Raw genomic sequence first — 14,838 nt, 5'->3', positions numbered from 1 at the left:
TCCAGGAACGTCACGAATGTCTTCAATCAAAGGGTGCTGCTTATAAACTGCATCATAAGAGAAGCAGCAAAAAAACCCCCCACAGGCAATTAATGTTCTTTAGCTGTGTGTGTGACCAAAAATAGGCATTAGAGTCCGCAGTGGCTATTTGGTGGTTGCACTGATTATTCTTCTTCATGTTGTTCGTCTCATTATTCTTCTTCATGTTAATGGGTTATAGCAAAAACCCATTAACATGAAGAAGCTGTAAGCCAAGAGACTGCAGGGAGGAAGGAAATGAAAACAGAGGGTGGGGGGAAATCTACCTGGTCAGAATGAACAGTCCTGTCACCAAGGGACAGAGAGAAACAAATTTAAAGACAGGGATTCACAGTCCCTTGTCCAGAGACAAAACCCAAACAACACAACTACTGTAAAACAGAATGAGAAATGCAGCTCCCATATTGCATCCAGCATGCCCTGGGAGAGGTGGTCTCATGCTGAGGCCTCTGGACAGGACTGAGAGGCCAGAGGAGATAACTTGAGGCTAGTTACTTGGTTAAAATATAGATTATAACCATATGTTGCTTTGCCTTGACTTGCCCTCAGAGCTAGATCTTCCTAGAGAAGTGATTTAGTCTGATTTTAGGCAATTTGTGCTGCAGTAGAAGAGATCTAAAAGCACAATCATTGATAGTTATTAAAACATCTCTGGGATGCTTTAGACATCTCTGGGATGATTTAGACTCACTACTACCCTCACCCCTTCCCCAGTTGTAAGGGGGAGCAGTTGCAGCTGGTCTCCTGTAAGGATAACACTATTTCAATGCAGTTTTCCCCTCACTTCGCATCCCAAATATCCTCACATAGTGATAGGAACCATGTTTGCTTTGCAAAGAGGGAATACATCAAAATCAATGGAAAATTCCCTTCAACTGGGCTGGAAAAAGATTCAGGCTTAACTGTTCTCCCAGGCACCACTGTGCTTTCAACACCTTGAGCAAAAGTACTTTGCATTTTGCTAGCATCTGCTGTCGGTATTATCTGGCAGTGGTGCCCAAAGACACCCAGATTGGTTTTCTTCCAGAATGCAGGAGGTTGCAATTTGGGTTCTAGAAATACAGCCCGAGGTTTTCCCAGATTTTCCTCATGTCTAAGATGCATTGGGCATGGTGATGTTTAGGAAGAGTTGGGAGCTAATGTGGCTTGGACCATGCTCCCTGCACTCTTTTGAAGGTCAGTTTGAAGTTGGATTGAATTGAAGGGCAGAGCTTTCACAGCATTTTTTATGTGTTTCTGGTTTTCACTAAGTCTCAAGTGTATTTGATTCTTTTGTTGAAAGAGAAGCATGATGCGTAAGTACCAGTACTTGACACCTTATATTGTTTGTTCTATCGGTAATAATCAAACTGCACAAGAACAGTAGCAAAGTGAAATAGTGTTTTGTAGCCTTCCAGCATGAGAAGGCTTTTCTGCTTACTTGGTCCTTTGGTGTCCCAGTGTTTATTGTACAGAGCCACATATCGTTTGTCAATACTCTATATTGTTCACACAGTCCAAAGCACAAACCAGAGCATGAGGCTCAGCCTTTGCGTTCAGTGTTAGAGCACAACATGTAAATCACTGCAAGTAAATGATTCCAAACCGTTCCAACAGTGTGTATGTGTTGTTTCCCCCCTTGCTTGCAGCTCACGTCAGGGGTACAAAGGACAGGGATGAGCCAACAGAAAGTCCTCAGAATGGTGTCACCAAGGATGGGTGTATGAAGGGAAGGGGAGCAGTCAGTTATGGAGTCCTACCATGGCCAAGCACAGGGAATCTATTGGCTTTTCCAGCAAGGTGGCAATTAAACAGTGTTGGAAAGGCTTTCCTGCCACTGTAAGGAGGTTAGGGAATAGAATCTGGGAATCAGGTTCCTCCCAGATACTGGCTCCATCTCTGAAACAAAACTAAGAAGTGAATTTGGATTCAGTCTTTTTGCCACTCAATACTTCCAAGTAACTGCTGCAGTAAGGAGGAACACCTACTTAGCTGACCTAATACCATCACTGCAACGAGCTGATTCCTAACAAGACATAGAGATCAAAAACAGTACATAAAAGAGAAAGCAGATTTTGGGGGCAGGAGTGGGAAGCATTTACCTCACTGACAGTTTGGGGGCACCCTCTTACCCATCACAGTCTGCATTAAAGCGCAAGGAGGAATAACAAAGCAAACCTGCCAGAGCCCTCTCAAATGGATGTCACCAGCCTGTCTGCTGCACAGTGAGGCTGATGCTACTGAAGCATTACCCATAGAAGTGGGGGCAAAGGAGCTGTGTTTTTGCTGCACAGGGAGTGCATTTGCCAGGGACAATCCTTCCCACGGGATTAGCACGGGGTTACTCAGTAATTTCCAGCCCACCGCACTGAGAAGCAGCAATAGCTGCTGCAGAACCATTCTTCTCTTAACGCTGCTGCTCGTTGTCACTTTGGAGTTATCAGAAGCTTTTCCTCCTCCCACGGTATTTAAACGTTAAAATGGGACTGGCCCCTAATCCTCTGTGTGCCAGGAGAGTGGCACTTAATCCACCACTGTGCAGCCATTGACAGTGATGGCCATAGAGGTTTGCAGCCTGTTCCTCTGCTTCCCTGAACTTAGTGCCTGCTGAATGTGGGATCATAGAATCACAGGTTGGGTTGGGCTGGAAGGGACCTTAAAGCTCATCCAGCTCCAATCCCCTGCCACGGCAGGGACACCTTCCACTAGAGCAGCTTGCTCTAAGCCCCTGTGTCCAACCTGGCCTTGAACACTGCCAGGGATGGGGCAGCCACAGCTTCTCTGGGCACCCTGTGCCAGCGCCTCAGCACCCTCACAGTAAAGAACTTCTTCCTTATATCCAACCTGAACTTCCCCTGTTCAATTCTGAACCCATCACCCCTTGTCCTATCATTACAGTGCCTGATGATGAGTCCCTCTCCAGCATCCCTGTAGGCCCCCTTCAGATGTACTGAGAATAAACCCAGTGAGGAAGGGGCTCCAAGATGCCCCTGAGAAGACAGCTCAGACCTGAAGCCTACCCAGTTCTCCAGGACAGCTCTCCCGAGCATCACAATGTGAGGCAGCTCTGCAAATCCCATCCCAGTGCCATACAAGGCTCCCTATCTCCATCCCATCCCCAGCACCTCCATGCTGCTTTCCCACCCCTCTGTGCCTCTGGAGGGACCATCAGTGTCCCCATAAGTGGGGCAGCTGCAGCAGCACAGACAGCACACTTGTTTTCCCCCTTGGATCAAAACAACATCAAACGGGGCACTTCAGAGAGCTCAGAAGCCTAGCTGGCACATATGCTGTTCTGCAGGAGGCTTTGATTATCCTGCAGATATTTTTAGAGCCCCTTGTAAATGAGCTGTGGCTCCATCCGTTGGAACAGCTCTGCAAGAAGCAGCCTCTGGTCCCCTGTGCCCACTGCTCTGTGTCACCACAGAGCCAGCCCCATCCCTCTGATTCAAACACCTTGGGGGTATCCACTTAAACCCACTCGTGTCACTGATGTGCTTGGCTGCCCATGCTCCCCTCCTTCCTCAGGAGATGTAGATAGGGAAGACAGACCCAGGAAGCACCGCAAACCTCTCTGTAGTGCCTGCAAGCATCGCATCACAACTCCCGTTTCCAGGAAGAAACAACACGTTGGGGTTATTTTGCTAAATCAAGTTGTAAATGCCAGCTGCTGATCAACAGCCATCTCCATGGACCATGTCCAGGACACCAGCGGGGCTGAGGAGGAGCACACCAGGCTTTAGTGCTATGACAACCATCACAAAGGAGTGTTTCAATTTCCTTTTCACTCCTGTTAACGTGACAATCAGTGGCCCTAAACACCAAGGGCACCTTTAGCCCTACATCAGATTTACTTGTGCAAGCTTCCCTTCCTGACACCGGCTCATGCACTTTGCTTGAAGGCATCTTGCTTTAAGACCTTGGTTTGAAGTTATCATCAGGAAGCTGATCACTGCCAACCCAGTTGGTCAAGTGTCCACAGCACAAAACCACTTTATCAATGCACTTCACACACTGCCCTGACTTACACATGGTTGAGCTGCTGAAAGTGAAGCATTGCCCTGCTTTGTGTGCTGCCAATTGACTAGCAAAGCAAAACCCCAGAGATGAGGTTTCCACCAGCCTGGAGCCTAAGCTGGAGCCCTGACAAGCACCAGGACTTTGCTTACTGCTCAGAAAGAAGTGATTTTAAACCACTACAGTGAAAGCTGCCAGGTAATGGCAAGTTGTTTGTAATACTTGGCCTGCTCAATGACTTCGAGGAAGTCACTAAAAGCAAGTTTTTCTATTGGATCACTGATTTCAGGTTATTTCCACTTCTGAGTCTGGAAATAACCTCTCGCTTCAAGTCCCTTAGTTAAAACTGGGGGGCATTCAGTCTGAAATCAAAGCTTCTGCACAGTCCATCACCCATGGGGTCTGATGCATCCATACACATGCTTTCCCTTGGACCAGAAACCTCTAAATCCAAATCTCCATGAAAGCCAGAATTTCCACCCAAATTTCCTTTCGTTTGGGAGCACCAGCAAGGTGCAAAGCATTTCACCTTGCAACAGTGGGATACAGCTGGGCACCTAATCTATGGATGCTCAAGTCCAACACTGTGAGCATCCATATGGCAGCAGAACCTCAAAGGGGGAGCAAAACCCTTTTTTGGCATTAAACATTTGCTACAGGGCTAAGCTGCTTGCCCACTTCATGTAACACTGACTTACCCGCTGGCACCCATCTATTCCCAGGCATCCATGCCCAAGATCAATTGGAAAACTGGGATCCCTCCTGAACCAGTTAAACTAAAGAGCCAGTCCTGTTTATGAGAGCTTTCACCTGTATGTACTGAAGCTCATCAGTACCATCAGCATCAATACTTACAGTGCATATATAGGATCCGTGCAGTCGGCTGCACTGCTTTGCTCCTGTACGTCTTGATTTCCCCCACAGACACATTTACAGCTGAGTGAGCAACTGAATGAGCTGGAAGGTGTTTTTCCTGCCTATGTTCCTCTCTAGCTGTGGCTGACACCCTATAGAGGGGTTGGCCTAAACCTCTGCAATGTCCTCCCTGCCTGCACTGCCCTGCAAACCCAAAGTGAACCCAAAAGGAGCCAACGTTCTCAGCTTTGACAGTGTTTGGTCAGGAAACACAACTCACAGCCCAGCGCTAACCCATGGATACTCCAACTGAAGATGCTGCCTCTCACACCCATGCAGATTTAGGAGGTACAAGAACCTCCATGTCCAAAATGGCTCTTATTTCATTGAACTGTGTTAAATATCCCACCTTTAGTTCACCCCTCGTGGACTCAGCCTCAACCATAACCCGAATGTCAAAGAACAAGAATACCAAGTTAAACTTGCCCTTTATTTTAAGGCTAGAAAAAGTCCAACTTCCCCAGGCTTTGGAGCACGTAGAGCTCAGCAGAAGAGTCTCCATCCTTCAACTGTCAATGTGTGTTACAAGCACAGCCCACTACAACAAACAATACCACCACTGCACCCAGCTAGAAAGGGAACTGCAAGGGCATCCATATCCTTAACCGTAACCCTTATCCTCATCCTCATCCATAACCCTTGCTCTGGGAAAACAACATTAACCCCCACACACAATGTAAAGAATGAGCAACCCAATGTGATAAATTTAAATGTTTTTTTATTAACAAACATTTTACATTACAAGGATAATATGACAAAAGGAAGGTTCTCGTGTACATACTATGATATATCAACATAGCTCTATTCGTATCCAGTGTCCTAGGTCCTTTCACACAGGTACTATAAAGCATAGTCTGTAAAGTAATAACATTTTTAATGTTCTCCAAAAGAGTGATATTAACATATTAATACATATGTAATAATAGACGTCTAGATATTTTCCTCTCATTTCATGTGTTTGTGTGTGTGCGGTGGGTGGGTGAGAGATCGTTTGAAACAGTTCAGCAGGGCTGTGCTTGTGGATATGGAGAGGTTCGAGGCGAAACCTCCTGTTTTCTGCAAGTAGAAAATGCCTTTTTTGCCAACAGTCGGGTGAGTTTATGAGGATGCCATTGACTGGCAGAAATACTCCGTGGCCCTCCCATAGCATTCGGGACATTACAGCATATGAGACATGGTTCCCTCACGAGGCCCAGCGAGCTTATTCGACATGAGGTGCAGTGCAGGGGGAGCCCCTCGCCGGGCTGAGCCTCCGTGAGTGTCAGTGGCATCCGAAGGAGAGGGCTGGGAGCGAGGAAAACCATCGCTGAGGTTCATGAGGAGCCGGGGAGGGCTCCCCATCGGCGCTGCATGGCCGGGATGGGGAGCTGCCGGCAGGCGGGTTGTGGTGAGGTGGATTACCAGTTGTGTGGAGGAGAGAGGCCAGGGAGAGGGCACTGAGGTGTGTGGTAGGGCTTGGGGGGAGCTTGCAGAGCTCAATGCGATACCAGTGTAATGAGTCGTTCCGTTCGGCAAGGCGGAATTACAACCCATCCTCTTCCCAGCAGTTAGAACCAATGGAGAGGAGCGCATGGTGGGGTGGACCTGCAAAGCCAAACCTCCATGCCTCCCCTTCAATGCTTAGGGGGAAGCAGCATGGTGATGCCAGCCCGGCCAGAGGAACCTCTTGGGTTGCCTCAAGCACCAGCCAGGGACTGCACCCTGCAGCAGGGTCAGTGTCCTAACAGTGGCTGTGTGAAGGGAGGGATGGAGGGATGAGGCTGCTGTCCATCCCGCAGACATGGCCACACAGGGGAGGCTGATCCAATGCCTGGATCCATCCCCAGTCTCGGCAGAGAAACGCCTGTCATGCAAAACCAGCTTGGGCAAGACGGGTGCACCCTCTGGTGCTTCAGCCTGGTAAGGTCAGCACACAGTGTGCTGGGGCCCAAAGGCCACATGTGCCACTGACCACATCTTCTGCTCAATAACATCATTCCCTTTCCTCCAGAAAAGCCACCAGGTCCCCCACCCAGGTAGGATGCTCACCAATGAGGAGCATCCATGAAGCCTGAGGGAGCGGAGTGGCTCCTGCAGCACAGCAGCAGCCAGCCTGGCCCAACAGAGCTGCACCATTGGGCTTACACACTCCCATCCTTACTGCTCTGAGCTCGCGGTCCTTTCTCATCCATGCTACTCCAGCTCCAAACACCATCCCTGTCAACCTCCGACCGCGCAGCAGCAACCCTCCCTCTACTTAGGAATGCCTTGGCTTTCCTGCTGCCTTTATCCCAGCGCGTGGCTGTGTCACTGACTGATGCCCATGAGCAAAGCCATGCTCTCGCTGGGCCTGCCAGCACCAAGGAGCACTGGGAACAACAGCAGAAAGCCCCATTCTCATGGCACCAGTTGCCAGCTGCATCCGTGCAGAGAGAGCAAAGTGCATATGAAGGCGGGATATGCATCTGTGCAAGTGCGAACACACAGGCTCACTTGGGAGAAGACAGGGACACTCAAGCAATTTCCCCCCACCAAGACATTCCCCTATGACACAAACCTTATTTAGCACTTGGTTAACATGCCAGCAAGGACACCCCTTGCCCTAACCACAGCAAAGCCCCTCTCCATAGAGTGCTATACACCTAAAAGCAGGCCTCAGTGTATGGCTAAAACTATCCCAAAGTCCAAAGTCTTCAGTGTTACGTGCCTTGTGCCAGAACACAGGGCCAGCCTTACACAAGGGTGGTTGAGACTATCTCTATATTATATCTTTATATCTATTGAAAACATAGAAATATATAAATATATAGGATTTTATTTATAGATATATAAGCATGTGATTTTAATCTTTTTTTTGTACTGTGTGTATATGTACTGGGATGTGCGTATATACAATATATAGACCATATGCATATGTACTGTATACATACACTAGCTTACATGCACACACATCATACGTGTCTCCAAGGGAGACAGGAATTGCATAGGCATTACTGCATTGAATACCATGGCTGGGGGAGCAACGTACCATTTTCTCTGCTTTTAAGACCTCTTTCGACAGGGCTCAGAGGGCAATCTGCAAAAGCAGAGGCTGTTGATGCTTATTTGCAAGCCGGCTGTCTAGGTTGTCTTACCCACTGGTCAAACAAACAGCAATCCTCATGAGATAAGAAAGAAAAGGGACCCCAAAGGACCCCGAGGGTGACCTGGTTGAGTTTGTGCTGTGAGAAAGAGATGGGACTGAGCCTGAATCACGTCTGAGGAGCTGTATCAGCAAAAGCACAACAGCACAGGGGGGACATCGCCGCGGTCAGACGAGACTCAAGGCAGGCAACACATCAGGACCTTGCCCATCACGTCCCCTCTCAACCCCCTGTGGCTCCCACGTGCTTTTGCTGGTATGGGAAGAGCTTTGGTCTCTTGTGAGGATTATCCCTGCTGAGTTCGGCCTCGTGGCCAGAGGGACCCCTGCGGCCACAGGCGAGCCCTGCAGAAGGACATGTCTGGATGTGCTTCACGGATTCCTGCTTCACAGCAGGGTGAAAGAGGCAAGAGCCTGAGCAAAGAGAGGGGAGGGGAGATTGGCAACAGAAACCCGAGGGTCTGGAGAAGTGTGCATCATTCACAGTCCAATGCCATAGCAAAGATACAGGGAGGGGGGGGGAGAACATAAAGAGCTCATCTGAGACAAATTAAACCCTTCTCTCTGTGCAGCCAAAGCAGTTCAAGATGCTGTAAGCAACACGTTCAAAACAACCTCCTCTCACTCACTCAGCACAGCAGGAAAGGCATTGATTTAACCAAAACCATGGTGATCTCGGATCCAAAGAGCCTTCCCCATGCCTGCTGCTGCCCAGCCGGGCCCTGGGGATTGTAAACAGGGCACAGAATTGAATCTGCTCCTAGGAAAGGCCAGGCAGGGAAGCCAGAGGCACTTTGCATTGGTATTCCTCCCCGTCTTGCTCGTGCCTGCAGTCACGTTTCCATCCACAGCCTATCCATGGGAGTAACAGCTACAGATGGGAGATAGGCAAAGCACCTGCATTTGTCTAGGACAAAAGCTGGGAATTGTTTGTGTTGGGGGAGCTGGGCTGGCTTTTTCCCCCATCCCTGACCTTTCCCACTGTAGGTATCCATAACATCCCATGGCAGGGAATCACGCTTCCTACCCATGCCACTCACTGATGCACACAAAGTCATTTGCAAAAGAAACAAGCACTTTCCCTTTGCCAGCTGACTGCCTGGAGGAAAAACCAGCACTGGTGCACGTTCCGCTCTGCCATGAGGAATGAGAGCAGCCGGTGAGAGCTGTCACTGAGGATAGGATTCGCAAATGAAGCAAAGGAGTGACAAATTAGAGGAATCATTCTTGAACAAGCCTGTGGCAGCTCTTACTTGCCAACAAGGCAAGGCACCATTTACTCCCCAGTGGCAACAGCAAAAAGGCTCAGAGCAGTTGTAAACGGGCCTCTCAGGTGGCTCAGCACAAGCCCTGGGGAGCACTCCTGTCTGCAAGGTGTCTGGAAACTCAAGTGTCCCTTCCCTCCATGCAGGCCAGGCACTTTGGTGGGCCCACGTGCCCACAAGCTTCCACTGCTGCAAACAGCATCATAGAATCCATCGGGTTGGAAAAGACCTTTAAGCTCATCCAGTCCAACTGTTCCCCAGCACTGCCAAGGCCACCACTAACCCATGGCACTGAGGCCTCATCTCCACGGTGTGTGAACACTTGCAGGGACGGTGACTCCAGCCCTGCCCTGGGCAGCCTGTTCCAATGCCTGAGCACCCTCTGGGGAAGGAATTTGTCCTAATATCCAATCCAAACCTCTCCTGGCACAGCAAGGCAGGTGATTATTTCCCCCTGCAAAGAGCTGTGGAGTTGAACAAAGAGAAAATGGAAGAAAAAGGGAGAAGGGAAAACTGTCTTTACAGCCCCTCTGACAGCCAACACAGCTTGCATCAACTATCTTTGCTACTTGTTTCTTCTGCTGCTCGACAAGGAAGACTCTCTCCAGCCTCCCTATTCCTCTCTGGTGCATCCAATCACTTCTTGTCTCCAGCATCTACATTCACCTTGCCCATCTCCAGGTCAGAGACTAACGGAGCAGCAATTCCATCTTTCTTTTTACATCTCCAAAATGTTAGCTAAGGAGGGAGCCTGCCTCCTCCCTACCAAGGAGCAGCACCCTGAGCAGAGCTGAAGCACCTTGTGTGGAGAGATCCCTATTTTACCATCAGTCAAACAACAGCCCAAGCCTGCCCAGCTGCAGAGGGTTTAATTTTTACTCCTGTAGACGAACGGGTCAATTTGATCACATCATTTATTGGGAAGAAAATGCAAACAACACCTATTATTTTGCTTGCTATGTGTTGCGCATCGATGCCCCTGCTCTGCAACGGCGCAATGCCCTGACCTAGCTCCCGACGTTGCCATCTGAGGTAAGGCAGAGGGGACAGGGAGTAAGTGCTACGGAAGGTAGGTGGGGTCTGCTCTACACCCCTTGGACCATCTGGCCCCATTTTACAGCAAAGGAGGCAGAGTCAGGACACAAAGACTGGCCACCACTAGTGCTTTGGGTAGGCTCAGTCCCACAGGGATAGAGTGAAAACGCTTCCAAAGCTCTGACCAACACCAGTCTAGCTGTTCCCATGGGATCTGAAAGCTGATCCAGTCCACAGTGGCTTGGCCACACACCTCTGCCCAGTGCTGGCTGTGTGGTTCTGCTGGGGGCAAAGGGGTTTAGCAGGAGGTGAGCAAGACCTAGGTAGAAGTGCGTGTTTTCCGGGGAAGACAGTGCGTGAACCCTGGCAGTGAAAGTGACTCCGAGAGAGATCGGTTCCAAACATGCTACATCTCCATTGAAAACAAACAAAAAAGTTTAAAAAATAAAATAATATTTTATATATATATATATATTTATATAAATGAAAAGCTATCAACTAGCAGCAACGGTTCTAGAGATATCTTAGCACCAAGACCAAGGGCAGGGGGGTAACAGGAGAAAGGAAAGGTTCAGTGTTGCTGATACCACCATCATGTTTCCAAACAACACAGCTTGGCACAAAGCTCATCCCTCTGGGGAGTGAGAACGTGTCGGACACCTTCTGGACAACATGTTCTCACCCCCATGATGATCTGGTCAGGTTGGTGCTGTCCATGCCACATCAGCAGGGCAAGGCACTAGCATCTGTGGAGTTTTTGCACCTTTTTGTTTGTGTGGGGTTGTTTTTTTTTGGTTAGTTTTTATCTTTTTTTCTCTTTTTTTTTTTTTTTTTTTGCTTTTCAAACCTGAAGTGATATTGTGTGAATACCTGGAGCTCGTTTACTGTAAAAGAATAAAACAAAGAAGAACCCCAAGCCCACAGAACAATCTCTATGTGATGGAAGGTGCAAGTCCCCCATTCACATTTCAGCTGGGCTTTGCATCCCTTCAAGAAAGGAAGAAGTATTTCACAGGAAAAAGCAGAGCAATCCCTTCTTCCTGCTGTCATCAGTTCTGCTGTGCTGTGGAACATGTTACCTTGGTCACAAGAGAATACGTGAACCTTTGTAGAACATCATCACATGAATATAATCCAAGATAATCTTGCATTGATAGCTCCTGCCACCAAAGCGCAGCAGGTTTTTCTTTCAGTCATTCCAAAAGAAAACAAAAGGAAACAGAACAAAACCCCCCACAACAATATAGGATTATAAAGACATAGTATAAATAATGTAAATTAGAATATACTTTTTAAGCCTTTGAATCTCAAAGCCCATGGATGGCTCTTGACTCATTGGCTGTCTAGCTTCCACAGCAGCCCTGGTTTTCGAATGAATAGTTGTATATATATATATATATATATTTATCTCCTACAATATAAAAATATAAATGCAAAAAATTTCCCCCTGCCTTCTCTAATTTGCTATTTTATAGTCTGCACATGACATCGTGTTAGAATATATGCATGATAGACTGGTACTACTGTAATCAGAAAAGGAGCTGAAAGCCAAGTATTACTCTACAGCCCAAAAGGAAGGAGACTGAGAAAGAGGCATCACAGTTTTGTTGCTAAATCAGAAGAAAAACCCAAAATCACACCCCCAGCCTCTCCCTCCTGCCAGTAATCTCTGTGAGTGAAGATATCTCCCACTCAGCTAAGAGAACTGGATGGAGCTGGAGAACTGGGGACAACAGAAAAGCACGGGATACTCTGTCAGGAATCAGAACAAAGGGTTGTCAACATAAGGCTCAAATGGCTCAATAACCAGACTGAACAACGGAAAGAGAGGCAGAGATTCAAACTGAGGAGGATAAAAAACCCCAACAACCAACCCCAAAACAAAACAACACAAAAAAACAACCCAACAACAACACACATACAAAAGAAACTGCAGGGAGGATGAGGCTGACAAAGACCCGTTGTGTAGCTTATAGAGAGTTAGGTTTGAACATGTAGAGTATGGCCCCAGCACATGCTTCTAAAGAATGAAATGTTGCCACCTACACTGCAGCTGCCATGGTTGGAGACACCAGTAAAAGTCTAAACATTGTCTCAATCTTTAAAACTCTGCTTAGCTTCTATCAGACGCACATCGTCTTAAACTTTAAAACTTTCAGTGTGGGTTTCTCCTTAATATAGATAATATATATATATTTTATATAATATATCAAAGTTTAGAGTATAGATTAAAAAAATTATTCAACAGCTTTCTGATCTGAGGCATTCCTTCCTAAATATCGGGGTAAAACTCAGAGCCGTGGTCCATGCTCTGCAACATCGGCTTCTGATCAAGGGACGACATCCTGCTCAGCATTTCAGCTGACAGAGCGTAGCTATTGCCCGACTTCTCCTCAAACCAACTATCTAGTGCCCTTTTGCAATCGAAGTTGGCAATGGGTGGCCCGTTAACGGCAATGGTCAAAAGATCACTGAGCTGCTCCAGAGTGAGCCGGGAGCGGTTGTTTTTGCGCACTCTCTGCAGGGCAGCGCGCCCCTTCTCACAGCAGGCCGATGAGGTGGGAAGGACTTTGAGGATCTGAACTATTTTATTGAGGAGGGGGAATCTCTGTTTGTATTTACAAATGTGACTGAGCAAGTCTTTAAAACCATTTTTGGTATAATAATCCACCTTGAGTTCTCGCCACTCCATCAGCAGACTCCCGCGGGTGTCCATCCCCTCTCGGCAAGCCTCTCTGGAAAAGGATGGGACCGTCTCCAGGTGTTCAAATATCTGTACCATATCCTCCTTCCCATAGCTCATGAGCTCATCAGTGCTTCTGGGCCACGTTGCAAGGTCAAATACCTGACAGGCCTTCACAAATGTCCGGCTACGGGAATCAAACCTTTGGGCTAGGATCACCTGGGTCTTCTGGCAGATCTTTTCTCGGATTGACTGGAATTTGGCTTCAGCCACCCGGAGGTTTTTCACAGCAATGCCATTAAAGCTTTCACGGAAGTTTTCCTCAAACTCCTGCAAGTATTCCCCAGGTGAGTCTGCAAGACGGCTGATTTCTTGGATGGCTTCCTCTATCTTATCATCCACCTGTGACACAAGAAGGTATTCCCCTTGGAAGACGTAGGCGAGGCGTGAAAGCACAGCAATCACATCCAGTAGGAAGTATATAAGTTTAATCGACTGGTAGTCCATCAGAAACTGCAGAAGGGCCAAGGCAATGGCAGAAGCATCTGCTCTTTGGGTCTGGCCACTGACATCTTTGAGATGGGCCACAACCTCAAGGTAATCCTTGATTAGAGCATTGAGCACATTCTGCTCCCCGATGATCCACTTCACTGCTCTAATGTCCCCCAAGAACTCGGTCTCCTCACACAGAGTGGCTGCAGTGACCCTCAACTCACACATGAGTCGGGGAGAGTAACGATAGAAACTGAGCAGCTGCTTCAGATTGTTTTCCAGCTCCTCCAGGCACGGCAGTTCCTTCCCACTGATTGCATCCAGAATTTCCAAGTGGGGCCTATGTACCATAAAGGGCAGGCAGAGAAGCCAGGGCAAGGTCTTTCTGATTGTCATGAACAAGTTGGCTCTCAGGCTGGCAGTAATGTTAGCACCATCGACTCCCAAGCCAATAGTTGGCTTCTCATCCTGCAATTGTATTCCGAGACTGGAAAAAGCCCTGTCTAATGCTTGGAGGTAACTGTCTGTTGTAGAAAAGCCCAGTTCCTGAAGAGACAGGAATTCTGTTGCCGGAGGCCCATCGCTGCTTGTGTACTGCACATAAACTGCCACGGTATCTGCAAGCAAGTCATCACTCTGCCCATCTAGGATGATGCTAAGGAAGGGAGACTGTCGGATGCGTTCAACAAGGTCCTCTCGAAGAGCCCGGGCGATGTGATGGATTAAGATTTGGCAGTCTCCCTCGTTCATGTATTGATCCACCACCTTGAGCTCACACTTCCTCAGCAGTTCTGCCAGAGGCCGAAAGTCATAGTAGGGCCTGCCCTCCAGGGCCAAGTGGTAGGCTGTGTTGAAGAGGAGGGTCATGTTCCGGCACATCTCTTCTGTCTTCTCTGGGTGCATCCTGAGCTTGTAAAGCTGCAGGCACTTCTTGTGGAGGTTGCTCTGGCTGTGAAGCTTTATTGTGTGTATCTTGAACTGCTTTGAGCCAATGATGAAGGCTGAAGTCCGAGAGGATTGCACTGTGTACTGCCTGCAGACGTGGCACCACATTTCATTCAGTGTCGGGGAGTACCGCAGAAACCAGAACTTTTTAAGCCACTCTTGCTTGAACCGCCGTATCCTTCGGCCCGTCGCAGAAGACATCTTGGAAGGCTCATCTGTAGCAGCAATCATGTCATTGGAAACTGATTCATCAGCAGAATCTACCTCTTGGTCATCGTCCTCCATGATGGTGGGAACAGAGATGATGCTTTCTGAAGCTGTAACAAGAACAAAAACAAATAGGAAAG

The 14,838-nt window shown here is 48.1% G+C and overlaps 1 protein-coding gene and 1 long non-coding RNA gene across 5 annotated transcripts in view; both read right to left on the bottom strand.

Moving 5' to 3' along the window:
* The window catches only part of LOC133273736 (uncharacterized), a 589,959-nt gene that overhangs the window by 201,576 nt on the left and 373,545 nt on the right, over window positions 1-14,838 (bottom strand). The window lies entirely within an intron of this gene.
* PRDM11 (PR/SET domain 11) overlaps window positions 9,870-14,838 on the bottom strand; it is a 48,056-nt gene continuing 43,087 nt past the window's right edge. For all 4 annotated transcript variants that reach the window (XM_061462155.1, XM_061462154.1, XM_061462156.1 and 1 more), the window contains one exon: window positions 9,870-14,808. In XM_061462155.1, the coding sequence (XP_061318139.1) occupies window positions 12,644-14,808 (2,165 nt within the window). In that variant the 3' untranslated portion in view covers window positions 9,870-12,643. The remainder of the gene's footprint in view (window positions 14,809-14,838) is intronic.

Source organism: Pezoporus flaviventris, unplaced genomic scaffold (assembly GCF_033815535.1).
Source record: "Pezoporus flaviventris isolate CSIRO_AGI_PZ_B2104156 unplaced genomic scaffold, CSIRO_AGI_Pfla_v1 ptg000035l, whole genome shotgun sequence".
NCBI lineage: Eukaryota > Metazoa > Chordata > Aves > Psittaciformes > Psittacidae > Pezoporus > Pezoporus flaviventris.
Note: the sequence above shows the minus strand (reverse complement) of the source record. Positions and strands in the feature narration are given on the sequence as shown.